We start from the raw sequence: 27,824 nt of genomic DNA, 5'->3' as shown, positions 1-27,824 counted from the left end.
CTGAAGCTGCGGAAGAATGGCAGGTGGCACGTGCGCCGCCGGGTGCCTGAGGGCTGAGGCGGCGAGAACGGGGCTGGGGTGACTTCATACCATCCATTCGCTCTGGCTGCGGTGCCGATCGGGGATTGCGATCAGTTTCAGTGTGAAGCGGTACAGAAGACTCGGAGATTGCTTGTATTCTTTGGCATGAACCGTCAATAGGACTTTGACTTCCTCCGCCGCTCTGGAAAGCAGCCACGGCCATCCTTCGACTCCATGTGATGTCACCTCGATTGGATCTCTCCAGAACTACCCCTCGACGTCGTTGAATGTCGGTCCTTTTGCCGCCCTCACTTCCCCCGATCCGTCCTCCTCAACGTGAATGGTTGGTCGTCGGAGTTATACTTTGGCGTACCTTGTCCTTCCCTTCTAACGCATCTTCTGGCGTTTGCAACTGCAGCTCGCCAAGATGGCGTTCAGTAGCGACGCTGGCAGACAGCCAAAACCCCGGCCCCGCGAAGGTCTGCAGCTTCGGCCTTTAAATGTCGAGAAAGGGTCCAAAAGAGTATGTGTCTATCCTGCTGTCACTATATAGGTATGCTGACCCGCTTTCAAGTACTCTTCGTATGTTCTCTGCTGCCGTGATCCGAGACGCTGTCCGTGAGCGATGCTGAACGAAATTGCAGCGCAGATGATACTTTCCCTCCGCAGACCGCAACCTGGAGGAACAACTTGGTATTCCCTTTGAATTCCTTGCCTCGTGTTCAAGTTCGCTAACCTACCTGAAGCTTGCGCTTTCCCAGCGTCGGAATCTGTTATTCGTCGCCTACAGTCACCAGATCTATGTCTGGGAACCATCTGGATCATTTCAGGCGTTGGGAAACAGGCCTGAGATGATCATAACCCCAGTAATGAAAGAGCCCCACGGCAGTGGTTATATCGCACCAGCTACGCCACACGCAATCAACAATCTCCTTGTGGATGATCTAGGCCGCGAGGAGGTGCTGCTACTTGTCACGGATTCCGGCAATGTTTGCGGTTATCGGGTCGAGGCCATATTTTCCGCCTTGAAGCGGGCGGCGGCGAATAAGGAAGAACGACCCCTCGATGGCTCTCAGGTGGATCCCTTTTTTGTGGAATATGTGGAAGCCAGTGCCTGGGGCTTGGCCATCCATAAGTTCGCCCGTCTCATTGCTGTGAGTGCGAACACGGGTCTCATCACCGTGTTTGCATTTGCGCTTGTCAACCCTGCTTCTGGGGACAACAGTAATTCGAGCTACCATCCAGAAGACGACGACGATGTTGCCGATTACGACCAGACCTGGCTGGACATCAAGAATAAAGACCAGTTCGTGCAACTGCAACACTTGATGCCAGACAAACATCGCACGCGAAACATCAAGCTGACATATACTGGCCATTTCGCTAACATCCCTTCGGTTGCCTTTTTAAATTGCGGTCTTGATCCCAATGGCAATTGGATGGTTAGCACGGACATCGATAATAAGCTCCTTACTTGGAGAGTCTGGGATCACCTTGGCCCATTCAGCGTTAGCCATTTCAACGATATCTCCTTCAAGTTCTTCCCGGAGACACTACGTAACGAGTACGACATCTCCCAGCTTCGCCATTGATCCTTTTCTATCGCTGACTAGTACAGCAGTGAGCGTGGCTGGACTGTACTTGCCCTCGACCCGCGATCCTTCCATCGGGTCAAGACAGCAGAGGAAGCTTGCGGCGGCGCACCTCAACGGCGTATGAAGAATGGCCGAACCATTTTCGACCTAACTAGAGCCAGCAGTCGGATACCCAACGCCTCGCAGATATACAACTACTTCCCGCCTGCAGTGAAGGTTGAAACGGACGAGCCAGTTTTACCTGACATATTCGGACCCGATTGTTGTATAAGCAGACGAAACAGCGCTTCCCAGGTCGTTTGCGCCGACGGCTCGCCGGCGGTACTTCGTCGGAATCCAAGCGATGTCACGTCCACGGAATATTTGGATACCAACGGATTTCCTACGACAGCTCGCGGTATCCGTCCTTCGGATTCCGCTGATACATTTAGCCACCGGGCCGTCAACGGTTCTGTATATGGGGACGACTTGAGCCGCGACGGCTCTGACTTGAATCTGAGCACGCATACTACAGGAGGTAATAGACGCTTCCAGCCACTAGGCGAAACAGATCGGCGAGCTGATACTTTTCCTTTCAACGTGGTGCAGGACCATTGACAACGCCGGAGTTCCTTCAATTCGCGCTCATTGAAGCTCTTGGTGGCGATGCTCCCGATACCGAATACTACGACGATGACGACATGGACAACTACTTGGTTGAGGACACTTACAGTGATGACCAGGAGCTGAATAATGCAGATAATAGTTCTTGCGATGATAGCGAGATATCAGCGATGGCATCAATCCCGCACCCAGCTTTTCATCGTATGTCGAAATCCTTCCTGATGCCCGCTCCCTGTGACATCTCCAAGGTACTGATGGCTCTGCTCTGAATCCAGCAAGCTCGAAGTTTCCCATTCTTCACTTCTCACAAACAGACATTCGTCTAATAGCCCATCCATTCGCGAATCATGCCAGAGTCGTATGCGGCGACCCTCTACGACAACCACTCACCCACCCCATCGTCTCGATCCGAGCCTGCGATCGCTTCAACATGGTCAAGTACATCCCTGAACATGGTATTGTGATTGCCGCCTCCCAAAAAGGCCGTGCAGCCGTCATCGCCCTCACGGAATCCGAAACCACTGGACAATCATTCCGAGTCGACTGGATCGTTCCTTTCGAGAGTCAAGAAAAATACGGCGACCGTCCGCTCATTCCTCTCTTAGGCATGAGCGTCAGCCCCATCCAAGGATTTGAGATTCCACCCGACGTGCCCTACATCCCCCGGGACGTAAAGGCCAGCGACCTCACCTTCCAATTCAAGTACATGAGCCACGACGAGCCCAACACCTCTACACCAAGCAGCATGATACTACAACCCAACCACGTCAGTGACGAGACCACCTACCCCCCAGCCGAGCCCTCTGCACCCAGTGAACCCGGCAAAGACAGCCCCCAACAACCTCCACTCACGTTACCCGAATGCCACGCCCGGGCAACCGGTGCGTACCAGCCCGAAGAAAGCTGGCGCGGGTGGAACCCATCTCGTCACTACCGGTTAATGCTGATGTACGCCGACCACACAATCATGAGCTACGAGTTCTGGTACAATTGGAACACAACAGATACTGGTCCAAACGGGCAAGATCTCAACGAGGAGGATTACCTTCTTGTATAAACTCTCCCACCTGACTTCCCCTCCACCCTAACCCTCTTTCTCTTGAACAAAGAGAACCCTCGTGCATATTACGATAGATCCGGAATGGTAGTCCTCTAAAAAGCTATTGGGCGTGGATGTATATCATCGCATTGCATTTGGATAGGCGTTCGGAACGAGACTTGTTGTTGAAGCGCTGGATCCCCCCGCTCCCCTCTACCCTCGAAGTTTGTGGGTCTAAAATGGTTTCTTCTTTTTGGTTTTCATTTCGGGATATTGCCCCAATAACTGTATGGTTTTATATATACTTGAAATTGTGGATGTGTTGTTTATATGGGTTTAGGGTTACTCCTTTATCTCTTGACGTGTATGGGAAACGTGAACACTCGATTTCGGATGTAAGAGATGATAAGGTTCTAGTCGATGGATAGACGGGTGAAGGGATGCTTTTGAACAGAGGAGTCATGATATACATGGATGTGATGTAGGGATACTTAACATAGGGTGGGCAATTGATGAACGCAAAAGGGAAAGCGATGCAAGAGGATGAAACAATGATGCCCAAAGCCAATAAACGGTCCGCTAATACAGAATGCAGAATGCATGCAGAGTCATCAAAGTCATAGTTATATGGCAGTTTCGGAACGTACATGAGTCATGACACGAGATATCCCTGCAAGAAGGATGAGGGATATCAAAAAGTATGTATTAGAAGAACCCGATACTTTTGGGGAACTGGAATTGGTGTGGGAGAGCGACGCGTTGAGGGGTTTGATGTTGTGTAATAGGTGTTGCTAAGGAGATGCTAGAAATCGTCATCTAGCTCGTCACTGTCCCATTCGTCTTCCCGGTCATTTTGGACCAAGTCCAGAAACCTTTGGAGTCCTGGCCGTCGGACTTGGAGAGGCTCTGCATCTGGACGACGACGAACCTCGGCCATTGCTCGTGCTTGAGCCTGTCTTTCGGCTGCTGCTGCCCGACCGGCTGCGTCTAGGTCGTTGGCGTTGTTTCCACGTGGGCGATTGGCCCCAGCTGCTGCGTTGTTGACTCTTGGAGGCACTGGGGCAGGGGGTGGAGGTCGTCTTCCGAGCTCCCATGCCACAAGATCCTCGTCGTCACTACCATCGTCGAACTCAAGCAGTTCGTCTGGTACTTGATGCAAAGCCGCAGCTCCATCGGGATTGATACCATCGCCACCCTCCAGATCCCACAGTCGGTTGAAGCATCCACTGTTGATGTCGTTGAAGTGCCGATATGGATTATCTTCGCAGAGCCAACTAGAGCAAAGATAACAAAAGTGTGTGTCACACTTGAAGCATTTCATATGGTTGCAGCCCATCTGCTTCTGGCAGGGAGCATTGCATGTCGGACAGGCTGAGGTGTATAGACGCAAGTAATCTTCTGTTGCTTTCTCCTCCGCCGATAACTCCGCATCCCGACGCGGAAAGCAGCGTACTAATTCGCCATGCCAGCCCTTCTTACAAACACAGCAAAAGGCGTAATTGCAATCTTCACAGATTGCCACCCGATCGGCCATTGGTGGCAGCTGAGCCTCATCTCCAAGAGGGTCGAACATGGGTCCATCTTCATCTTCGTCATCGGAGGCGTCGAAGTTATCCGCCATTGGATCCGCAGGCTTAGGGTGCTTCTTTGAGCGTGCCGCGCCTTGACACCATTGTCGAGGACAATACACAGTCGACTTATCTGCCTCGAGCTTTTTCTTCCGTTTCAGAAATACATATCGCTGCACTATATCTTGCTCCAAGGGAATTTGGAGGAGCTCGCTAGGGCTCAGGGTTCGGTCCTGTTTTTTGCGTTTCTTCACTTGGACGTCTGCAGAGCTGAGATTCGGCTCTTTGCCACAGTCAGGAGCCAGGCACTTGACACCTTCGACGTCGCCCTCCGTTATACAGGTGTTGTAGAAGTCTTGGAGACATGAGACACAGAAGACATGCCCACAAAGTACAAGTCGGTGGCACATTGTCCCCTTCTTGGGCTCCAGACAGACTCCGCACTCGAATGTCTCTTCTTCGAACTTCTCGCGCTCAGCCTTGTTGTTGAAGTCTAGCAATGCGATCTTCAACTCACGGGAAAGTTGAACTTCACCGCCGGACATGTCTCCAACACCAAAAGCCGACTCTCCCAGTTGCTGGAGATGGTCAATATATGTATATACCACGAGGTCTTTCCCACATTCCTCCCAGAGGCGCTTCCCATCCTCCAAGAGACTCGAGACTATTGAGGGTGGTAGCCATGGTGGGCTTGTTTCCAGCCTGAAGATGGGTGGTTTTTCGGAAGGATAACCTTCGGGAAGTTCAATCTCGAGACCGAGGGTGGGAAGATGTGAGAGGACGTGAACATCCCGATTGAGACCAGCCGTGGGATTTTGTTCTCCGGCCTTGAAAGGAAACCCAACTTCGTTGGCATCAATCGAGGTCGGGGGAGTCAAAACGGCGGGGAACTCTGCCTCCGATTGTTGCTGAAAACACACGCGCAGTGGGGCAGAAGGCTTGACTGGTATGTTGAGAGATGCTTTGAAGGGAGACGAATCGTCTATCTTGATCTCCGGGTAGATGGCAGCAATGGTCGATAGCTCCATCGAGCGATCATCTTCAAGAAAGGGTTCCAAGTCTGTCATGGTGTATATAGTTGTTACAGTGTACGGAGCGGATCAAAGGCGACACGATCTCTCGATTGATCGATATGAACTGGTCGAACGTGGTGGGTGGCAAGGCCTGTCGGCGAAGCGATGCCGGGGCGGTATAGCCGCAGTATATCGCAGGAATGGTCAGACTTTGGATCTCTCTATGGCATTCATTCCTCTGGAGGGCGATAGAAAAAAAGGGTAGAGCGGTGAAGGGAGGGTGTAGAGGGGGGGAAATAATTAGGAATAACTAGTCCATGGATCAGCAGGTAGCCAGAGGAGATAGTTTATAAATCAGGAAGTCTGGTGGCGGAGGCCCGGAGGAATGCACCTTTCAGGTACGGCAGATGTTCGCGGGCCAGACAATAGTCATGGAGGCAGTGGAGCCGATGGACGAACACAAGAGGAAGAGGCAGGACGGGACTGAAGCAGAAGGCAAGATGCGTCTATTCTAGATGGTAGTACAGGTATGCAGGAGGGGAGATCAGAAGGAGGTTTGGGGGAGAAGTGCGTCATGGTTTGGAAGAACCCGAGATAAGAGAGAGAGAGAGAATCGGAGTGGGGAGATGAGCAGCCGAAACGGGAAGAAAGCAGTTGCAGAGGAAGAAGAGGAAGAAGAGGAAGAAGAGGAAGAAGAAGAAGAAGAAGAAGAAGAAGAAGAAGCTAAAAGGCTGGCTGAGACTGGACTCCTGAAGAAAGGAAGGACATGTTTGTGTGGGAAAGATGGGAAGGGATGGGCATCAAGCACGGGATTATTTGCTGCCCAGTCTGAGGTGGTCTCAGAGGATGACTGGAAAGAATCCGAAATTATCTGACGATTATTATGGAAGGTTTCTCGATTGTTCGTTGGTTCTTTCCGACTGGATGACTCGCTCCCGGCCTGAGGCCACGCCTTCCATCTTCGTCCATGTTCCCCTCCCCCTCATTTCCCTCGCCGCTTTGGCCGTAGCCCAAGGCGGTCACTACTATCTCCAAAGCGGCACTACCGGTCGACCCACATGGCGACTGATGACCCGTGACCCGTGACCCGTGACCTTTCCCCCTGCTAGCCTGCTGGTCTTAGCTACATCTTTGTCCAACAATCCACCATTCTAGTTAGAAGCTTACCGATATGATCAGATCCCCCGCCTCGGGATCGTTCTAGAACCACAGCTCTCACTCGTTATGTGTGTGTGCTAGTTCTCACCTGATCTCTCATTCAGTTGGGCCCGTGCTGCCAGCTGGTCTTGTAATTCTGGGTAGCTTCTTGTCCTTGCCCCGTCGGCCCTCCGGGAACTCCCCAGAAAAAGCATAGAAAAAGAAAAGATACGGTCCATATTGCGGTCCCCTCTGATGTTAGAGTCTGTCAAGATGGCTGATGTACCATTGGCATCCTTGTCATTGACCCACGTCCACTACGTAAGTCGCCTCATTTAATGCCCCTTTATAGCCAGAGTAGTCAGAGTTCCGACTCTGGGGAGGAGTTAACCGAGTATATGTATCTGTTATAGAACCCTCACGATCCACTCTCTTTCCTGTCTGCCTGGCTTGCTCTGGTGCCACAGGCACTGTGCGTGGGCTATGTTACCCTCATCTGGGCTTCAAGGGAGGTTGAAGTCGTGTTGATGTTTGCGGGACAGCTGGGCTGCGAGGCACTGAATTTTGTGTTAAAGCGGATTGTCAAAGAAGAGAGACCAAAGCGTATGTGGACTGGACCAACCTCTTTTTTTTTAACGCTGACTGGGACTATCGACTTCTAGAAATGCTAGGTAAAGGATATGGCATGCCATCTTCCCATTCCCAGTTCATGGCCTATTTCGCGGTTTATGCAGGACTTTTTCTCATTTACCGACATAACCCGGCTTTGACGCAATCGGAAGGGACGTTTCATTTCTGGGTGCGAGTGTTCATCGCTTTGGTGCTGTGCATTGGCGCCAGTGCAGTGGCTGTTAGCCGTGTTTACCTCAACTACCATACCCCCAGGCAGATCCTAGCAGGGTGTGGCGCGGGAGTAGTATGTGCGTTCTCTTGGTTCTTTGTCACCAGGCTTTTACGGATCCATGGGTGGATCGACTGGGCTTTGGACCTGGAGGTGGTTCGATACTTTCGAGTGCGAGACTTGGTGGTAAGTGAAGACCTTGTCGAGGCCGGATGGCAACGGTGGGAAGCAAAGCGGAAGTTGAAGCGGAAAGGAAACAGTGATCGGACGTCATCGAAATCCAAATAATCGATGGTCTTGCATAAGGTCCGACTTCTGTTGATACCCATAGATTTCATTGTTCATATAATGTGCAGATACTGTTTGGTGCATGCAATGGATAGTACTGAGGCTTTGATACAGCGTTGATAATTTACGCATCTGGCTGCATGTTCAGAAGGTTCAGTACTATTTTGGTTGAGTGGTCCATGCCAATATATATATTATGAACGAAAGCTGGTCTAGAATTACTACTAAGTACTGTAGGTCTCCACCTTGAGAGGGAAGGAACATTAAGTACGAGACTAGCCAAGCGTATATGACACATACCATTCTCTTTAGATCTATTAAAAGTCTCCTCTCCCTTCATACTACCTACTAGATACCCCATGCCGCGTTGAGTGAAGAGGGGCAAAGAGAGGCTCCACTTCGAGGGGTTCCTCGCACGTGACCGCCAGCTCCCGCGGATCGACGGCTTCCCCAAAGTCATCGCGTGGTCGTTGTCTATCACGAAGACTGCGGAGGACCGCTTCGTAAAAAACCACTCATAGACACTATGTGCCCCTTTCTTGACTGAATCACTATGTTGGATAGCCTCTGACATCGCCTGACCCCATCATCTCTAGTCGATTGGACTTTCTTATCTCTGTTTACTTCTTCCGGGGCCCCCCTGTTCACTTCCAACTGATACCCTTGATTTGTTTATAAACACACTCTTCATTATCTTTCTGTGCTTTTCGACCTTAGAGACGTTTAGTCACAACATAACGCGAAAATGGATGATGCATCGGAGCCCGCTGACAATGCTATGCAAGAGCATCATATTGTCAAGGCAGATGAAGTTGACCAGACGGGAACGGACATCAGCCCTGTTTCAGATGATCAGCTAATGGAGGAGGTAGCTGAGGGCTTACGACAGGAGCAGTCACAACAGTCACAGCAGAACACATCTGCTGCTCCTGAGGAAGTACCAGTTGAGACTCGGAGAGGTTCCAAACGCCCTGAGCTGCGTCGGGACGCTGCTGCCCCGCCACCCCCTCTGCAGCCTCCGCCTCCAGCTCCGGTTCAGCAGAATGCAGAAAGGCCTCCGGACTCACTGAGTCTTGCTCAACTAAGGCTGCTGGTTCAGGAGATGCCGAAGGTTGAGCAGCCCGCATATGCGTTCGAATATGCCGATTCTCAACCGTTCGCCGAAGAAGTCGAAGAATGGTTCCAGTACAGTGAGTTTGATAGGGTCATGCTCATTGGCATGAAGTCGTCATTTCAACTCAGATGGAATTCTTTTTGCGATGATCAGCCTGCGGACGTTTCCCCGCAGTCTTGGCTTGCCACCTCTTATGATTTACGAAAGACGTTTATGAGCCAACTTATTAATACCTTAGAGGACCGTGCAGTTTTGGTCCGAATTGAGGCCTTGGAGGCTCTTTGCTATACCTTGACCGGTGTCTGGGGCGCTACGGCTGGGCGAGTTGTGGATGACCTCTCGGAAGGCGGTTCTCAGCCAGGTGCCGAGATTCCCGAAAGTCAGTCACTACAGATAAAGTGGATTGAACAAAACGTCGCCCTGGTCCATGAATGCTCGGGACTTCAACCGCTGGTGACCTGTTTGTGCCGTGTCTTTGAGAGACATCGCCAGTCATCCGCGGTGGACTCGGAGAGCGCTGGGCAAGAGGGCGTCAATTCTGCATACATTGCTGCTTTGGAGCGAGAGGCAAATTTGGTGTTGACAGCTCTCTATCTGGCTGTGGAAGTTGGTCGGAAGCAAGACGCTGTTGATCCCCAGAAAGCCCCTCTAAGGGATACTCTTATGGGCCTGGAGCCAAATCTACTGGTGTTTCTGGTGGAGATCATTGCGCGGTTGCGATGGGACGATTCGGCCAATGTTCCGCTGACCCGGGTCATTCTCCTGTTTTGGAAGACTTTGCTCCTTTTCTTTGGAGGCAGTAATAAATTGAAGGAAGCCAAGGAGTTACTAGAGCCGTCCCTCAAGGCGAGGGAGAACGCCTCTCCCCGAAGGACTCCGTTCCTTACTGCCTCACCTTTGGATTACCACAACTTTCGACAGGAGATTACGTCCAAATATCCTGCCTATAACCCGCCGCCCCCTGTGGTTCCTCTAGAATTAGAAAATAATTCGATTCTTCCACCGCTTCCGCAACACCCTAGCAGAGTGGGCTCTTCCAACGGTCCCTTCTCGGGGGTCGGCCCTTCTGTGACAGGTGGCAGTGGCTCAATCATCCATCATCCTGTTCACATCGCTACACCAGCACCTTCTCCTCCACCATCGCCTATTGGTCCTGGCGGTAAAGCCGGAAAGAAGCAAAACTACCAGACGAACCAGAACTTTCCTTTCATGTATCCCCCTCTAGACGATTCGAGTAATGACCTTGGAGGAAAGGGCACGACTGAGCTGCAAGATGCTCTCGTAGGACAGAAGTGGCAGGGTAGTGATGTCCCGGCTTCTATCATTGAGGCTGGGAGGCTTTTCTCGACACATGTCAAAATGACCAGGGCAATGCGGCAACTCTGGGAGGAGCGGGAGCGTTTCATGAAATATGACCGCGGCTGGTACGCTGATGATGGCCATCCATTCTCAGCCGAGAATCCAGTTAGTGGACTGGCCGATGAGCTGCAGGACCTGAATTTTCCGGAGAGGGAGTCTAGCGTTGACAGCTCCCCGGAGAGAGAAACGGACAATGCGGACATCCAGCGACGCCTAGATGCCGTCGAGTCGTTTTATGTGAGTTTTTTTGCTGGCGCGGGAAACAGAATGATAACTGACAACTATGCAGAGACAAGCACTGGTGCATCTGCAGTCGATTACGATAGTCTTCCTCAAAATCATCCTAACAAACGTCAGCGCCATGGTCAACCAGGCTGCTCAGGCCATGGGGTATGCATGCAACTGTAACTGATGGTTTAACGCGTGCTAATGTTCCAACCTTAGTGATGGTTATGGCTCGGTCAACGGGTTTCCTGCCAATCATCCGAACGGTCACATTGATTTGAATTCCGAAGCCGCGATAGATGAACTCGACAACATCCGGCTCCGGGAGATTACCGGAAAAGCGATCTCTGGTTCTCTCCTCCTGCTTGTCAAGTGGTTCAAAAGATCTCGTAAGCTACTCCGGTCTGGTTGTGCTGGAAGGGAGCGCTGATAGGCACCAGATATCCTGAAGTTCGAGTATATGACGCAGTTGCTGCTCGACTCCAACTACTTGCCGTTGATTCTGAAGATGTTTGCCCACCAGGATGTGGACCAGGCAGTGGCGCAGAAGAATGACCGGGAGGAATTGGGGTAGGTGCTTCCTCGTGATGATCGCCTAGATATACTGACAAAGGAAGTTTCTTCCGGTTTTGCCATCTTCATTCGAATCAGCCACCCGAATCGACGACCGACTTAGACGAAGACTCGTCACCTAGCGACGACGAGGCCGTCCCTCCACCTATTACCCGGCATCGACAGGATACCGACACCTCAGTGCGAGGAGTGTTACCCGACGTCTCCATTCCGGAGTTTGTGGAAGGGCCTCATCGCCCGGAGGTTGACGAGCTAGGATATCCTACCGCACCACCGCCGAAGGAGCCGATCACGGTGTTCTCGTTCCGCAACTTTTTCTCTGCCATCAATTACCTCCACATCATGCAGAAGATTACCCGCGACAAGGCCCACCGATGCCTTCTCCTTGTGCAATACAAGTCTAGCACGATCCTTCGCAAAGGACTAAAGATACCCGATCCTCATCTACGTTTCTACACGCTCAAGCTCTTCAAATCGCAGGTGCCATACTGTGGTCGCAAATGGCGACAGAGTAACATGCGCGTGATCACGGCGATCTACCTGTACTGCCGCCCAGAGCTCCGCGATGACTGGTTGTCTGGAGGAGATATCGACTCGGAAGTTGAAGAAGCGCTGCCGCTGGAACAGGCACTCCGCGGGCTGACACACTGGTGGCACCTGCGCCGGTACAAGGACGTGATGGGTGGCGAGGAAGGCGCGTCGCTCATGGAAGAAGAGCGAGATTTCTTCGTGCGGGAACTCGAAGCGATGGGATGGGGAGTAGCTGGTGAGGAATCGTTTGGGGGCAGTGAGGAAGCTGAGATGGGCGCTGGCGGGCCGATGGTGAACGGCACCGAATGGGACGGAGCTCCACTGCAAATGGAAGGATGGTGATGGACTCGTTACATACGACATCTAGATGTCGACATCACGTTTTGCTGATCCGACAGGCTAGCTTCAGACGAGTGAATACATACAATATTATACCCCAATAGACCTGTACAACGCACCGGAAATATTGCCCGGCTGAAGATCCGAGCATTTGAAATAGTGAACGGACGATTGAGCGCAAGCCTGCCACTGCTTATCGATAAGCGGTGGAGACCACGTGACCAATCACTGCGGCAACTTTTTTTCGCGGCAGAAATCATCACTTAGATCCAGGCCAGACTTTTCTCCCCAAGCCCCCGACAAATTGAGCGTTGCGGGATAAACCACCGCCCGAAAATCCATCAAGATGTCGTCCGACGAGATTGTCTGGCAGGTGATCAACCAGCAATTCTGCGCCTACAAGCTGAAGTAAGTTCCCTGCGTCCGTTCATCCGTCCGCCTGATGAAAAATTTCCGCGGCATCCAAACCCAGCAATATCAAGCCCAACAAGGGAACCTCCCAATATCGAGAAAAAATCCTCACTTGAAAGTAACAACTAACCTCCGACCCCACAGAACCACCAAAAACCAAAACTTCTGCCGAAATGAATACAACGTGAGCGGTCTCTGCAACCGGCAGTCCTGCCCTCTGGCCAACTCCCGGTACGCGACGATCCGGTCCGACCCGGAGACAGGCGCCATGTACCTGTACATGAAGACGGTGGAACGGGCGCACATGCCGAGCAAATGGTGGGAGCGGATACGGTTGTCGTCGAACTACGCGAAGGCTTTGGAGCAGCTGGACGAGCGCCTGATCTACTGGCCGAAGTTCCTGGTGCATAAGTGCAAGCAGCGTCTGACGCGGCTGACGCAGGTGGCGATCCGGATGAAGAAGTTGGCGAAGGAGGACGAGAGACTTGGGGAGGCGGTTGTGGCGAAGTTGGCGCCGAAGATTCGGCGGAGAGAGGAGGCTAGAGAACGGAAGGCGGAGAGTGCGGCGAAGATTGAGAGGGCGATTGAGCGCGAGCTGATTGAGCGGTTGAGGAGTGGAGCGTATGGTGATCGGCCGTTGAATGTTGAGGAGGGCATTTGGAAGAAGGTGCTCCGTGGTTTGGAGAGGAGTGGAGAGGGTGAGCGCGATGAGGATCTGGATGATGGGGAGGAGATTGAGGAAGAAGAGGAAGATGAGGAGGGTGTTGGGCAGGTTGAGTATGTCAGTGACATTGATGAGGACGACGAGGATTTGGAGGATATTGAGGACTGGATTGGTGGGGAGTCGGGAGACTCGAGTGATGATTATGATGAGAGTGAGGAGGATGAGAACAGTGAGGATGACAGCGAGGAGGACGACAGCCACCACAGCGAGGAGGAGTCGAAGAAGCCTAAACCTGGTTTCAAGCGGAAGCGTCCTGCTCCTCAGATCAAGCCGAGGAAGAAGGGTCCCCGTGTTGAGATCGAGTACGAGACCGAGGGTCCTGGCAAGGAGAGTGTTCTGGCTTGAGGGGTATGAGGCATTGAACATAAAAGCAAGGGTTCCTGTTGCTGCTACTGCTGCTGCTTTCGTGTACTGGGTGGCGTTGTCTGGTTTAGAGTGTTTCTGTTTGATACTGTTGATTTCTGCTGCGATCGGGCATGCATACCCCGCCATTGCATATATCTATCTACTTTATACAGGAGTTCCTGGTGTTATGTTGTTGGTCCTATTGGTGGTTGTTATAGTGTACCGAGCAGAACGAGGGCTCTGCTATGCTGTGGAGAAGATCCACCAGTTGGCGGTGCCAGATGGAAGATCCAGGGACCGGCTCACGTGGTGTGGCGGGATGAAACCGAGTGGATCGCCAACATGGCAGTAAGTCAAGTCAATCAATGTCAAACCTCCCCTCAGGGGTGCACCAAACCTCCTCTCACCTCTCCTCGCTGGTCGGCTCGAGATACCGTGTTCGATCTCACCTTAATCCTAGACCGCTGCAGCTTAATTCTCGGCTCTTGTCGCCTGGGACTGCTCACTCCCGCCAACTCCGCATCCTCCTGTCCTGACGCTCGATACCCCACTTGAACACTCACCTCCTTTTCTGGGCCAACACTCTCTCCACGTCGATCAGTAAACAGAGTCAGCACCATGTTCTCATCATTCACCTCTTCGTCGGCCATCTCGAACCTGGGCACCCGACTGCGTCGAGCGATCCACTTGGGCGACGAGGCGGACGACCCGGATCACGAAGACTGCTCGCACATCTCGAACGTGCTGCGCGCCTACTACACGGAGAAAGCGCGGCCGTTTCCGGGATGGCTCCCACCTGACCCGAAAGCGCCAACACCGGCACCAGGGCGGGTCATTGCTACGACTCAGATCCAAGCAGGCGGCGGCGGCGGCGCCCCAGCAACGTCGGCGTATGGACGCGGTGGCGGACTGGGAGACCTGTGGGGGGACTCGGGTTCTGCGATGCCCCCGACGTCGCAGACGGCCAGTCTGCGTCGAGGCCGACTGGCGCCCGGCAATAGTATGGGGGCCCCTCTGTCTGCCACGGCCAGCGCACCGTCGGGTTCGATTGCATCACCCCCTAGTCAGTCGCCTGTACCTTCGGCGCACCCGACCGGGGCGCGTCCGCTGCCCAGCCAGCGAGCCGGGTCCTATCAGACGATCTCGGGACCGGTCACGGGGGCAGGAAGTCCAGGATTAGAGCGTGCAACGTCGGCCCAGGAAAGACTGCGCGCCAGACTGCATGGGGGCCGGTCTCCCAGTCCCGGGCAGAATCCGAGCAGTCGGCCGGGTTCGCCATATGTTGGGGCGGATCCTAGTGCACGAAAACCGGTAGGCATGCCGGGTCGACGATAATGGACGGCCGGGATATTAGGCTAATTGTGTCTTACATGTGGGGGGGAAACAAAGGGAAGGAGAAGGATCTAGTGGCTGCAGGGGCTTTGCAAGATGGGGACAGCTGGTTAGTGTCTGTCTTGCGCATCGGATGGTGTCCGGGGCGGGAAAGTGTATGAATAGGGATGGAGGCAGACGAGGGCGTGGGGGGAAGCAAGCGAGCGAGCGTGGGAGGGAGGGAGAGACAGAGCCAGAGAAGGTGGCTTTCCATGGTTTGTTACTCTGACCCATTTGACTGATCAATTTCCATCATCTTGTATCTATCCCCCCGATCTGTTGTGTCTGGTTGCGTGCAGATCGAGATAATAATATAACCAGGGTTGACTCTTTTTTTTTTTCCCTTATTTTCTCGCAACATTTTTTTCTTCTGTGCTTATTATTGTGAGGCAGGCGTAAACGTTCTTCCCCCCCAGGAAGAACTTTCCCCGGGGGAAGTGGGGGTTTTTTCAAGCGGAGGATTGAGTGGCCAAAGCCTCAGGCTGGCTGGAACTTTCCGTCTCAAGGTTTGCCAGTCGGGCTCGGGGCGAATGAGGGACTCGGCTGCAGAGCCACTTTGGTCTGGGGACTGACTGGGGACTCGGGAACGACCCAGCGGATGGCCACTATGGGGGAAATTTATGCCCAGTCACGGGGCCCCAAAGAGGAGAAAAATGGCGCAACTCCAGAGTCGACTAAGTCATGAACAGTTTAGCAGCAACCGACACCACCAGGCGATGGTCCAGTGAGATGACAAGCGAAAACCCGGAGAGTCGCCGACAATCCACCGGCATCGGGATTGGCCGGGGAAGCTTACCTAACGGGCTGCCCACGGGGAAATTGTCTCCTCCGCTTCTGGGGATCGGCCCCCTTCAAGGCTTCAAGCGTCCATCCAGGATGCAATCCATGCTTCGACATTCCTTCCACTAGCCTACTCTAGTCGGTTTTCTGTTGGTCAGGCATCGCTGCCCATGCCGTCCCCACTCTGCATCCCCGTCTGGCCCTCGCGTGGTCGGCTTCTATGACTGGTCGCACGGCCCGATGCTAACGAGGCAAACCCGGTACCATGATGTCCTCCACGGTCATGACGCTTCTGGTGAGGATGGGATCGATGGGCCGACGTGCCCTTAAAAGCCTCGTGCTTTCCCCCGGAATTTTTTTCGTCTCTGGTTTCTCCCCCCACCTCCGCCTCTCTTCCTCGTGGTTGTCATCTCTTGATCTGCCCGATACCACCCAGCCGTGGGAAGTATCCCTCGCACCACCCCTAAAGATACCCCCACCCCGATTGTACTACTGTACATATCTTAATATTTAATTCAGCGGTTGTCACACCGCCACTTTCTGTCTCACCATGGGTGCCATCCACGATTTGGACACCTCCCATGATGACCACAAGGAGGGCACCGCCTTCGAGATGGACGATGTCCTGAAGGACCCCAAGGCCGTCGAGGAGTTCAACGAAGCTGCCATGGATGCGGAGCTTCTGCAGCTTGAGGGCCAGTTCCGGGAGTTGAAGCCCTCTCGCTTCGGGGGCTTCTCTAATCCTTCCCTGTACACCTACGTTTTGGTTGCCTTCGCTTCCATGGGTGGTCTCCTCTCCGGTCTGGACCAGTCCCTGATCAGTGGTGCCAATATCTACATGCCCGGTGCATTGAAGCTATCCGACAACCAAAGTAGTCTGGTTGATGCTGGTATGCCTCTGGGTGCCGTGGCTGGTGCCCTGCTCCTCTCCCCCGCCAACGAGTACTTGGGCCGTCGTATGGCCATCATCGTCTCCTGCATTCTTTACACGATCGGTGCAGCCTTGGAGGCCGGTGCCATCAGCTTTGGCATGATCTTCGCCGGTCGTTTCATCCTCGGTACGGGTGTCGGTCTGGAGGGAGGTACTGTCCCTGTCTATGTAGCCGAGTCTGGTATGTACTCCTTGCTTCATCTTCTATCCGATCTACCTCGTGCATCGCTAACCCCCCGCAGTACCTAGCAAAATCCGTGGTAACCTGGTCTCCTTGTACCAGTTGAACATCGCGCTGGGTGAAGTCCTGGGCTATGCTGTTGCCGCCATCTTCCTCGATGTCGAGGGCAACTGGCGCTACATTTTGGGATCCTCCCTGGTCTTCTCCACCATTCTTCTCGTGGGTATGATGTTCCTGCCCGAGAGCCCTCGTTATCTCATGCACAAGGGTCGAACCGTGGAAGCATATGGTGTCTGGAAGCGTATCCGTGGCTTCGACTCATATGAAGCCAAGGAAGAATTCCTCGGTATGCGCCAAGCTGTTGTAGCAGAGCGCGAGGAGCAGGCGAGCACCAAGAAGTATGCTTGGATGGACTTCTTTACCGTCCCCCGGGCTCGTCGTGCCCTGGTGTACGCCAATATCATGATCTTTTTGGGTCAGTTCACGGGTGTCAACGCGATCATGTACTACATGTCGACGCTCATGGAGAACATCGGATTTAGTGAGCGCAACAGTGTCTTCATGTCGTTGGTGGGAGGTGGATCTCTATTGGTTGGCACCATCCCCGCGGTGCTGTACATGGAGCGGTTCGGACGGCGTTACTGGGCCAACGCCATGTTGCCGGGTTTCTTCATCGGCTTAGTGCTGGTGGGCGTCGGCTATCAGATCGACTACCAGACCCACCCGGCCGCCGCACAGGGCGTCTACCTGACCGGCATCATCCTCTACCAGGCCTTCTTCGGCTCCTATGCCTGCCTGACGTGGGTGGTGCCGTCCGAGGTCTTCCCGACCTACCTGCGTAGTTACGGCATGACCACCGCAGATGCCAACCTCTTCCTTTGCTCCTTCATCGTCACGTACAACTTCACGCGGATGATGAAAGCCATGACCCGAATTGGTCTGACTCTCGGCTTCTACGGTGGTATCGCCTTCCTGGGGTGGTTCTACCAGATCATCTTCATGCCCGAGACGAAGAACAAGTCGCTCGAGGAGATCGACGAGCTCTTCTCGCGGCCTACGTCGGCCATTGTCAAGGAGAACCTCAAGAGCACGGGCGAAGTGATTGACGATCTGGTGCATTTCCGCCTGAAGAAGGTGTTTTCTCCTCCGCCGAAGACTGACTAAATGCTGGAGTGTGTATATGTTTATGAATAGGATGAAGTAAGGATCAAACGAACAAAGACAAAAAAAGAACAAAAGGGAAATATCCCACTTTAACGGGTTGATGATTTTACCTATGCCTTGCTTTATGTTAATACCCTGTGATAGTATAGTATTCAACGTTTGTTTCATTACCTACCTACCTGGTTATCGCACATATGGCTAGGGATTAGACATGGAAACAGATCTTGACTAATCCTGATTCATTCAGTTGATATGCTTGATATGGAAGTGAATGTAATACGCCGTAATTCAAATATTCAAAACACGAGTTGATACAACCTGACATGAAACGAAACGTATTTTGACGACGGCAGTATAGGAATGGTACGGCATGCATGACAGTCACTCACGGAACCTCCCTCTGTTTTCTCCTCCTCAGGAACTTCCCTTTCACCAGACGCAATCACCCGACTACTGAATCCACAAAGGCCCATATAAACCCCACATCCTGTTATTCCCTTTGACAGCCAGGGATGAGCCTGCGGGCTCATCTTCATCACCATTTCCATCTCACCTCTTCTCCCCTTGAATACATCTCATATATCGGAAACCTGACACGGACAACACACCGACCGAGTATCATTACGATGCCCCTGAATGCCCAAACGGGCTCGATCTCCATCTGAACGGCCCCTTTTGACTCGACTCCCACACCGGATTCTCATCCTATGGCTGATGACTCTTTCAAAAGACAGTGCTACGGTAGCGGACATGCTTTGGACGACTACAACAAGTGTCATCGTATGAAGAAAATGGTCCTGGAAGGCCATATGTATGCAGATATTGGAGATTGTCGAAAGCAAAGCCAATGATCGATGACAACGCACTGTGCATTCCACAGCATTCAGTCTCAGATGATACTCGATGAACCTTGCCAATCAGTGCACCTATTAATGGCATCGGCAATGCAATCCTTGAAGAACAACTCCACTCCGACGCTCACACTTCTTCTACCACAAATCAAGACAGGAGATTAATACCCCTCAAGTACCGATACCTCGATAGCGGTGTCTACTCGCCACATTGATAATCACCTATCTACATCCTCACCTGGCTCCTCTTATTCTCGTGGATGGTTTGAGCGGAACAGATGCCATGGAATTTCTATGCTCTTGCTTGCTCTCATTCTTCTAGCTCTTCTCCTGCCAATGACCTGGCCGACACAGTCAGTGGAAACTCATCGGATGAGACAAAATAGACACCCAACCATCAAGCAGAAACCAAAGCAAATGTACCGCACCCTCGATACACTGTATCAATTTATGGTGATATATCGATGATATACTGGCCATACTTCTGTCCAATCTCATCCTACATCCTTTTACAGGATGATACTACCTTATACGTCAAAATGATAAGGGGACACATCACCAGCTAGGATTCCCACGAGATAAGCTCTGCATATGTATAATATGCAGAAGCAGAACTTCTTCGTGGATTTATTCTTCCGAGCTCGCATTGACAATGAATCAAACCCCCAAATCCTCAGTAACGAGGAATCATTCAAGGAAAGAGACCCACCAAGGTTCTACGGCTCCAGGCTCCATGTATACAATTGCACACACACATATACGGGGACATCATGGTGCCCAAGATGTCTCCTCCTTATATCAAGCGCCCGAAGCCCTATTTTTTCCCTGTAGTGGCCGAGTACGACTTTTACATGACCCACGAGATTTAGCATATGCACCCGGATTCGCTCACCTCAGTGTGCGGGTGGTAACATGTTGATGCAGCGAGGAAGAAACCAACCGCTGTATAGAAGAAGCAGAAAGCCAAACTTGCTCCTGCCAGGAGGAGTCTCCAAGCAGTCCATCATGATCACTTCGGCGCTCCCTCGAAGAATGTATTGATGAGATATTTCCTTTCAGAGAAATGGTCGACAAAATCTGAGTCTCTCCACCAGAACAAGGCAAGGTATGCTCCCTTGTATAAGTGACATCCAAGGAGTTAAAAGCTGCGAAGACACTGCTGACAATTTGTATGAAGGGTGCATCGTTCTATGCAATGCACCCTTTGCCTCCCTCGTTCTGATGACCATGAAACCAAGCAACAGCCTGCACTTTACTCACTCCCACTCACTGACGAGGGCAGGATTTGTATTGGCCACGCTAGTTTCTTCACGAACTTCAGAATAGTAACATGTGCTATTTCTGGGCGGATGAATGGCAGCCATTGCATGTCTCCTCTTATGCACAGAAACCTTACAAATTCAAACCATATTCTCCAGGTCCAAGAGCCCGACTTGACACTGACTCTCAAGAAAAAGAAGCCAATGAAGGCCTCCAGGGCGCGAAAAAAGAAAAACCCAGCGGAGATATACTTTGATGGAGACAAAGATACTGGATACAGAACCCGTCCAACCCTGAAGTTCCAGGGAACCACGATTAATATCTTTATATTCGCACACGGGCATGACAGCACCAGCAAAAATAGCTACCTAGCTATCCAGTTCTTAAAGGACGTGCGCGGAAGAGAAGGCGCCCTGATCCGTGTTCCAGATCCCCCGTCAATGAAAACACACAACAACTGATAAACTAAAGTCATCATATATATCGCATGCCGTCGTCGCAGAATCAGCAAATATTGATGTCTTGCTTCTACAACCTTAGAGAAAGGCATTCGGACCATCACGTCAAATTCTCCATCGGAAACACGACTCGACAAATACCCTCAATAAGTCGACTCAATATAACAATGGAGCTTGGGTTTGTCTCTTGCTGTTTGATTTAGTGCTGGTAGGGACTTTTCTCAGCGATGCAGGAATAAGGACACCAGTCATCCAAATCCAGAGATCGAATTCAAATGCTTGATAACAACATCTACCTTCCTGAATTGTCATTCAGGGGAACCAATGTATACCCGACTTTCAATCCTTTGGCAGGAGTTCGGCCAAAGGTGAAGAGAAGCACTATATAATCACATTGATGTCTCTCTCCATCTTCAATTTCTTGGCAATAGTCAGCGTATAACAGGAAAGAAAAAAGGACTATGGAATCGACTTCATGTTCGCTCCTCCCAGGACAACCTCATCCGCCTCATCAGGCAAGCAAAAAGAACAACACCAATCAATGAATCACTACGCAAGAGATCCAATGCTGACTCTCCGCGCTTCATCTTGTTTGGCAGGACGGCTCAATTCAGAAGACAGGTTAGAGAACCCCAAAACTGCGATGACCCGAAGGACACATGACAAAGAGCCAGGGGGTTGAGAGGAAGGTGGCGATGGATCAGACTTTCGTGGAGAGTGAGAATCCATAGACTACGGTATCCTCATCAACTACACAGCCAAAAAAAGGAGAACCTAAAAATCGTCTATCACGACGAGCAACGGGAGAAAGCGACCTGTCTGATTCAAGCACTGAGCATCTAAGACCAACGGAATCGGTACATGATCCACATGCAACCTCTTTGCCCTTCATACTTCTGGCAGGACAGCCCCTGCTCCAGAAGAAGAGCCTGCGCGAGAACCTCATCTATCCCGACAAGCTAGCTGTCCGTCCGATCCAACATCTCACCTCCCACAAGACAACATACCAACACCAACGACTGAGGCCCTTCCAGCAAGGCCAAAATCATTTTTAGCCAGGTCCTCACAAACCGGTCTCGTTCATTCGCACGCGCAATAGGAAACGAACTTGAGATCGTCCCCCAGAACTCGCTAGGTAGCTAGTAAGCAACCTTCGGCTCACTCCATCTTCGGTTCGATATGTTGCATTCAATACCCTGATGAGACAACAAATTCATTGCCGAGCTGGACTCTATGCTCGTGGTCAATCATCTAATACCACAAGAGACGAGCTAATTACTGTAGTTGAAGATGATCCAGAGAAATCACGTGCATTTGCTCATTTCAATCACTCGATACTCTGGTGGGTTACGTGATACGCGGCCATTCTGACACGAGAGTCGTCGACAACTAGAGGCACATGTTCGAGAAGTGACACTTAGATATCCGCATCTTTTTATTACGTTGTCAGCAGCTGATCTACACTGGGATGATCTTACGAGATTTCTTCCTAATTATAAGACCTGGCATAGCCAAGATTCAGCTCTTCAAATACGAATTACCCGCGCCAATCTACGTGATAACCCGCATATTGTTGCTTTTTGATTCCATGCAACCTCCCAGATGAATCATCCTACGTCTCTACAATCTCGTCTCATCCAGAAACTCAAACCCAACCCCATATCCTGAAACAAATCTTAGAGATCGATCACACATCAGCAAACAAACGAACAATACCATCTCACCGGCGACTGGTACTGCCAAATATAACACATCATCTCACACCTTTTATCAATCGCTGCCGATGATAATAGGCACGGTGTCACCTGCATGACAACCCCACCCCCGTCCATTTTCCCTCCTGATGATTGTCTGCTTATCAGATCTCTCCTGAGATGAACTGAATTTGACTGCTTAGATGGGTCTAATCCTTCCTTCGCCTCGCTTCACTTCATCCAATAAAGAATCACCTTTATCTGAGAAAACCAGATCTGATGACGACGTGATGAATCTCGTGGTATATACGTATATATACATACGGCGCATTGCTTTGACGATGGCAAGGTTTTTCATTCGAGATGGTTGTTCGTCTTATCAACATTGGTTTTCGTTCTGCCCTGTTCGGTTCTATTCTGTTCTTGGTATTTTGTTTTAGTTCAGGATAGGCGAGTGTGAGATCAGTTACAGAATACGACAATAACAACTATCGTCCTTTCATGTAGGATGTATTTTTAGAAGCAGAGGGGTATGCGAGGCGGGTTTGGGTTGGAACTGTTGATTGGATTGGGACGGGGCAGGTGGATGGATAAATTGGGGTTCATATGCTTCTTGGGATACGTGGTTGGGATGAGTTGTTGTGGGGGTTCATGCTTTTTCCTGTTTGGTCTGAACTGCTTCAGGATACGAGGGTGTGTGGTGGGTGTGGGTTAATCCTTCATCTGTTGTCTGTTAAGTATATAAAAGCAAAGGGATATGATTCACGCTAAGTCTATATACCAGCAATGATGGAGAATACATGCAGCAAGGGAAAAAGGGAGGAAGGACAAGTGTCAATGATATACAGCGCACCGTTGCGCAGCGCTAGATATAGGAGTTGATGAATGAAAAGCAAATGAGATGAAAGTTGGAAGTGGATGCTAAGCTCCAGACACCGTTCACCTAGGAAATGAAGCGAGGCAGATAGAGGATATAGAGGAAGGCAATTATCCACGCACTTTCCGGTAGCTGGGCGGACTCCAGGACCGCAGGATCAATTTCCCAGCCCAGACGGGAATTAAGGAGACGGCGCAGACGGCGACAACTCGCCACAGCCAGTCTATAGTGATCACGTAGTGCAGGTCGAAGTAGCTGCCTAGGAAAGGTACGCTGGATGCGTAGACAAGGGCGGTGCCGATGATGCTGAAGATCATGATCGGGTGCCATGTCGTGATGGCGATGGCCACCATGAGGAGCTCGTTGATGACGAGAGCGGTGAAGGACACGCTGATGAGGCGCGGCCCGGTAATTGTGTCGAGGAGGATCTGAGAGAGGCCCTGGATGACGGCGCCTTGGTAGACAGATACAAGAACCCAGGTGAAGAACGAGCGGTAGCTGAGGCTGCGTCCGGTTTTGAGCTCTTTGTAAAGTTCCGGGTAGAGGTTGGCGAGTTCTTCGTCGACGTCGCGGTCGAACACGAGTGAGAAGACGGGGGCGTTGGTGTAGACGGTGGCGTAACCGACCATCAGCCAGTTGATGAAGAGACCCTTCGGGTCAAAGTGGCTGGCGATGCTGTACATGGTCTGACAGGCGCTGATGATGAGTCCACGGTGCATGATGAATTGGGCGAGTTTGGCGGATCGTTTATAGGAATTGCGCCCATGCCAGACAAGCAGTTTGGTGAGATGGTGGAATTGGGTGATGCTAAAGTCGGCTGCCAGGGAAGCTTGACGCCCCTCCTTGCCGACAATGCCAATTCCGACATCTGCGGCTTGGATCATGGAGACGTCGTTTCCGCCGTCGCCGATACAGCAGACGCGCTTTCTGGTGTGGTGGCGGATGAGATCTGCCACTTCGGCCTTTTGGGTTGGAGAGCATCGACAGGCGATGACGGCAGGGAGCAGGACGGCGACAGAAATGAACGCCGTCCGGAACTGGCCAAGCATGAGTGAGAGCGACTCGCCATCGATGAGCAGGCAGCAGTCCGTCTTGTTGCGTAGGAAGTCCAACGCTTCTTGAGCGGTAGACTTGTCCTTGACTTTGGCAACGGTGTGGATATACTGTCCACGGGCGACCAGCTTGGCAGAAATGGCCACACAACGGGCTGTCTCGACCTTGTCACCCGTCAACATCCAGATCTTGACTCCGGCGTTGCGGAGAAGCTCGAGAGAGGGCTTGACATCCCGTTGGAGGCGGTCTTCCACACCGGTCACGCCGAGAAGCTCCAAATCTCGCTCCAGAAAGTCGCCAATCACTTTGGCCATACCAACATCGCGTCCTTGAAGAGCAAGAGAGGCTTGTCTATACTTGGTGGTGAACTCCTCGTATTGCTGCGCAGACAGTCGCCGCCGTCCAATGACCAGGGTCCGCAAGCCCTCGCGAGCCATATTCGCGGTCTCCTCGTCGAGCCAATCGTTCGCCGCAACAATCGTCGACATGACGGTGTCTGCTCCCTTTTGATAGAACCATATCTCACTATCATTGTTGGATGTGTCCAATAGTCCGTCATCCGTCTCGAATTGCACGATGATTCCCATCCTCTTGCTGTCTGACGTGAAAGGGAAGATCTCAAGAATGCGGACCCGAACGATGACTTTTCCGGTATGCGTAGATTCGAGGACAATTGACTGTCGATCGCGATAAGCTAGTTTTAGCCCGACCTCTTCGGTGTATTTCACGATTGCGATTTCATCCGGGGATGAAGCCTGGTAGTTGGTGACTTTGACACCATCTTCTTCGTCACTCGTCGGGGTGACATTATGGCAAAGAGAAAGTGCCAAAACGATGTCTCTGACCCTGGAGCCAATCTCTCGTCTTGTACGTGGAGCCGTTCCAAGTCCCGCTTGTGCTCCGAATGCAGTGGAAGGAGTAGTCAAAGAGTCCCCGGCGAAGCTTTGTCGTATATACGACGCCACCTCCTCCATTGCGTCGTTGGCATATGAGACAGTCCCGACGTGGATTTTTTTCAGTTCCATCTCTGTTCACATCAGCTGAGAAGAAAGCCGCGGTTTATGTAGCAACTCACCGTTTTGGGTCAAGGTCCCTGTCTTATCGGACAAAAGATACTCAATCCTACCAAGGTCTTCGGGGATGGTGCTGGTCCTAACAACGGTCCCTGGAATATCCTTGTCTCTTTCAATGAACCGGCCGTACACGGATTTCGCCATGTCCAGGTTAACCCGTAAGCTCATGGGGATGATTGTCGAGAAAAGAATCAGATAGATCATGATCGCAACATACCACACCTTGTCGTTGGTCGGCTGGAATCCCTCTAAAGCAACCAAAACAATCGACAGGGCCAGTGTTAGAATGCAGAGGATCTTGGTCAGGTTGTTGATTTCGTACTCCAGCAGGCCCACTTTCGAGCGAGATGCCGACGTTGAAAGGGCAGCCCGCGTCTGAGATCCCGTATAAATAATGGTAGCGTATGTGATAGTATTAGAGGCAAGAACAGTGTTGGCCCATGCCGTGTTGTCGATCGTCAACGGAGCAGAGTTGGCCTGTGTGTCCGTAGTCTCATAGTCACCTCTATTCTCCCCTTTGTCGACATGGGGATCGTAGAACCCGGACGGCTGCCCTAGTTCAACAGTACCCACAAACTCATTGACTCGTCTATCTGGCGCACTTGCAGTGACCTTCAACCTTGTCAGGTCACCGAGGGGCAAAGCTTGCGACAATACAGAGGGCAGTCGTAGCTTCCAATCGGTTTCACCATCCAATTGATCGGTTCGAATGAATGTATCGCTGGCCGAAGAGACATTGGCCTGACTTGCCGCAGCGCTCGAGCTAGGCTCCGCGGTAGGCGACAGTAGGTTTTGTTCCTGAGAAGTAAATTCCGCTGGCCTTTCGGCCAAGGAGCTTTGACGAGCAGCCACAGAGTCATTGGAAACGCTCTTTAGGATCACAACGTCCGCAGGCAGACGCTGGTTCTTGCGAACCTTCAAAACGTCACCAACTTTTAAATCCCGGGACTTTTTGACGACTTCCATGACCCCATTAGGTCTATCAAAACTGAGAACGGTGAATTCTTCGGCGTTTGCCTCGGCATCTCTGCGACGACGGCCAATATCATCCAAAGCCTCCTTCCCCAGCGATATACTGACGACGAAGGCCAAAGGCGCAATATAGGATGACATGTAGCCTATTCGAAGCACTGGGATGATCTGGGAAAGCGCGACGAGAAGGAAGTAGATGTTGAAGAAGAAGGAGAATTCGTTATAGAGCGTGCGGGGCAGGAAGCTCCATGGGGTGTACTTTGCGTTCGATACAATATTCGCGGGGTATTTGGCTCGTTGCGTTTGGCCGACGAGAACATCGCGCGGTGGTTTCGTTTCTGTCTGATCAGAAGGTGCATGGTTGGAGGAGCCAAAAAGGAAGCTCGCCGCTTTGATCCCCGGGATTCTGAACCGCGAGCCCCTCTGCGACGCCCGCTCGAGATCTGCTAATGAGCGAGCGGAGCTACGCCTGCGCTCGTTGAGCAGCGGGGCATCGTCGTCAGTATAGTTGCGGGAGCTCGCATGCGACCTGCGGAGTCCATCTTCCTCCCGATCCTCCAGTAGGCCATCCATGTCCTCCGATCTTCCATGCGATCCAGAAGTGTTTCGTCTCCATACTCGGTTTCCCACACCAACGCGTAGATTCCGCAAAGCTATGCCGGGACCGCGACTCCTTTGGCGATTGGACTCCTCCCTTGAGAGGCGAGCGGCTCCGTATAAATGTGTGGTGCTCGGATCAAGCTCCTCCAGGTCGAGGTCATCGTCGGAACCAGAGTCGCCTGCGATGCTGGCACGGCCATGCGAATGTAGGTATTCGGATGAAGAAGGCATGGTGAAGGTCGGAAGAAATCCAGAGAAGGATGACTGTATACGAGGAGCACTATGAAAGCTCCTATGTTGAGAATTGAAATGTCATATCAAGCCGAGCGGTATCGAGGGTGTCTCCGAGGCACCATTGCTCGGTACTGTTGGCTTGGGGGTGCGGGTGTATGCGGTCGGTGTCCGGTCGCGGAAACGGGGAACCTATCTGTGACGATAAGTATGGCTAAGAAAAGCAGAGTAGTAATTGATCAACACTTTGCACATCCCCCCGGAGTCGAGTCCACCACGGCATCGATCCGAACAATTCGAGGAACAATATTGGTGGCCTAAAGCGGCTGTGATGGCAGGCGGAGACAGGCCCGATCACATGATCTGGGAGCCTCAAGGACGGGCGGCTGTGGCGCACCAGTCTTTGAAACCGCGATCGATGTCATCGGCGGAGTCACTGGGGCACACCCGGAGTAGATCGTAGAGGCAGCACATAGATTAGATACTGTGTCGGTCTGCTTTATGTCAAACAGACTACAGGAGATCCCCTGCACGGGCTTCAATTTCCATGAACCAGGAGGTTATTACTCGATAGGTCGGATCTACAGCCATGCTAGTGGACA

At 51.9% G+C, this 27,824-nt stretch overlaps 9 protein-coding genes across 9 annotated transcripts; 7 read left to right on the top strand and 2 right to left on the bottom strand.

Moving 5' to 3' along the window:
* Positions 1-346: 346 nt before the first annotated feature.
* BO94DRAFT_153087 (uncharacterized protein) lies at positions 347-3,668 on the top strand. The gene is made up of 7 exons (XM_025605816.1): positions 347-544; positions 596-603; positions 666-714; positions 768-1,585; positions 1,643-2,133; positions 2,205-2,420; positions 2,495-3,668. The coding sequence occupies exons 1-7, from the start codon at positions 449-451 to the stop codon at positions 3,274-3,276; spliced, it is 2,460 nt and encodes an 819-aa protein (XP_025465538.1). The 5' UTR covers positions 347-448; the 3' UTR covers positions 3,277-3,668.
* Positions 3,669-6,124, bottom strand: BO94DRAFT_153115 (RBR-type E3 ubiquitin transferase). The gene has a single exon (XM_025605817.1). The coding sequence runs from the start codon at positions 5,891-5,893 to the stop codon at positions 4,061-4,063; it is 1,833 nt and encodes a 610-aa protein (XP_025465537.1). The 5' UTR covers positions 5,894-6,124; the 3' UTR covers positions 3,669-4,060.
* A 1,125-nt stretch (positions 6,125-7,249) lies between these two features.
* On the top strand, positions 7,250-8,105 carry BO94DRAFT_470527 (phosphatase PAP2 family protein; the record flags this gene model as incomplete). The annotated part of the gene is made up of 3 exons (XM_025608340.1): positions 7,250-7,297; positions 7,390-7,579; positions 7,639-8,105. The coding sequence occupies 3 exons, from the start codon at positions 7,250-7,252 to the stop codon at positions 8,103-8,105; spliced, it is 705 nt and encodes a 234-aa protein (XP_025465536.1).
* A 493-nt stretch (positions 8,106-8,598) lies between these two features.
* Positions 8,599-12,342, top strand: BO94DRAFT_537085 (FAR11/STRIP family protein). The gene is made up of 5 exons (XM_025612190.1): positions 8,599-10,815; positions 10,868-10,968; positions 11,023-11,192; positions 11,244-11,373; positions 11,421-12,342. Exons 1-5 carry the CDS (start codon positions 8,851-8,853, stop codon positions 12,247-12,249), a joined length of 3,195 nt encoding a protein of 1,064 aa, XP_025465535.1. The 5' UTR covers positions 8,599-8,850; the 3' UTR covers positions 12,250-12,342.
* Positions 12,343-12,592: 250 nt separating this feature from the next.
* Positions 12,593-13,726, top strand: BO94DRAFT_548218 (ribosome biosynthesis protein MAK16; the record flags this gene model as incomplete). The annotated part of the gene is made up of 2 exons (XM_025613387.1): positions 12,593-12,654; positions 12,802-13,726. The coding sequence occupies 2 exons, from the start codon at positions 12,593-12,595 to the stop codon at positions 13,724-13,726; spliced, it is 987 nt and encodes a 328-aa protein (XP_025465534.1).
* A 171-nt stretch (positions 13,727-13,897) lies between these two features.
* On the top strand, positions 13,898-15,069 carry BO94DRAFT_152970 (uncharacterized protein). The gene has a single exon (XM_025605815.1). The coding sequence runs from the start codon at positions 14,345-14,347 to the stop codon at positions 15,059-15,061; it is 717 nt and encodes a 238-aa protein (XP_025465533.1). The 5' UTR covers positions 13,898-14,344; the 3' UTR covers positions 15,062-15,069.
* Positions 15,070-16,217: 1,148 nt separating this feature from the next.
* BO94DRAFT_152932 (putative MFS sugar transporter) lies at positions 16,218-18,256 on the top strand. The gene is made up of 2 exons (XM_025605814.1): positions 16,218-16,989; positions 17,051-18,256. The coding sequence occupies exons 1-2, from the start codon at positions 16,428-16,430 to the stop codon at positions 18,151-18,153; spliced, it is 1,665 nt and encodes a 554-aa protein (XP_025465532.1). The 5' UTR covers positions 16,218-16,427; the 3' UTR covers positions 18,154-18,256.
* Positions 18,257-19,940: 1,684 nt separating this feature from the next.
* On the top strand, positions 19,941-20,961 carry BO94DRAFT_152811 (uncharacterized protein). Its single transcript, XM_025605812.1, has 2 exons — positions 19,941-20,109; positions 20,182-20,961. The coding sequence occupies exons 1-2, from the start codon at positions 20,045-20,047 to the stop codon at positions 20,723-20,725; spliced, it is 609 nt and encodes a 202-aa protein (XP_025465531.1). The 5' UTR covers positions 19,941-20,044; the 3' UTR covers positions 20,726-20,961.
* A 2,203-nt stretch (positions 20,962-23,164) lies between these two features.
* Positions 23,165-27,645, bottom strand: BO94DRAFT_520936 (aminophospholipid-translocating P4-type ATPase NEO1). The gene is made up of 2 exons (XM_025610132.1): positions 25,422-27,645; positions 23,165-25,373 (listed from the first exon to the last, which is right to left on the bottom strand). Exons 1-2 carry the CDS (start codon positions 27,220-27,222, stop codon positions 23,404-23,406), a joined length of 3,771 nt encoding a protein of 1,256 aa, XP_025465530.1. The 5' UTR covers positions 27,223-27,645; the 3' UTR covers positions 23,165-23,403.
* Between the last annotated feature and the right edge of the window lie 179 nt (positions 27,646-27,824).

This window comes from Aspergillus sclerotioniger (assembly GCF_003184525.1).
Source record: "Aspergillus sclerotioniger CBS 115572 chromosome Unknown BO94scaffold_21, whole genome shotgun sequence".
NCBI lineage: Eukaryota > Fungi > Ascomycota > Eurotiomycetes > Eurotiales > Aspergillaceae > Aspergillus > Aspergillus sclerotioniger.
This window is presented reverse-complemented; position numbering and strand designations above follow the sequence as displayed.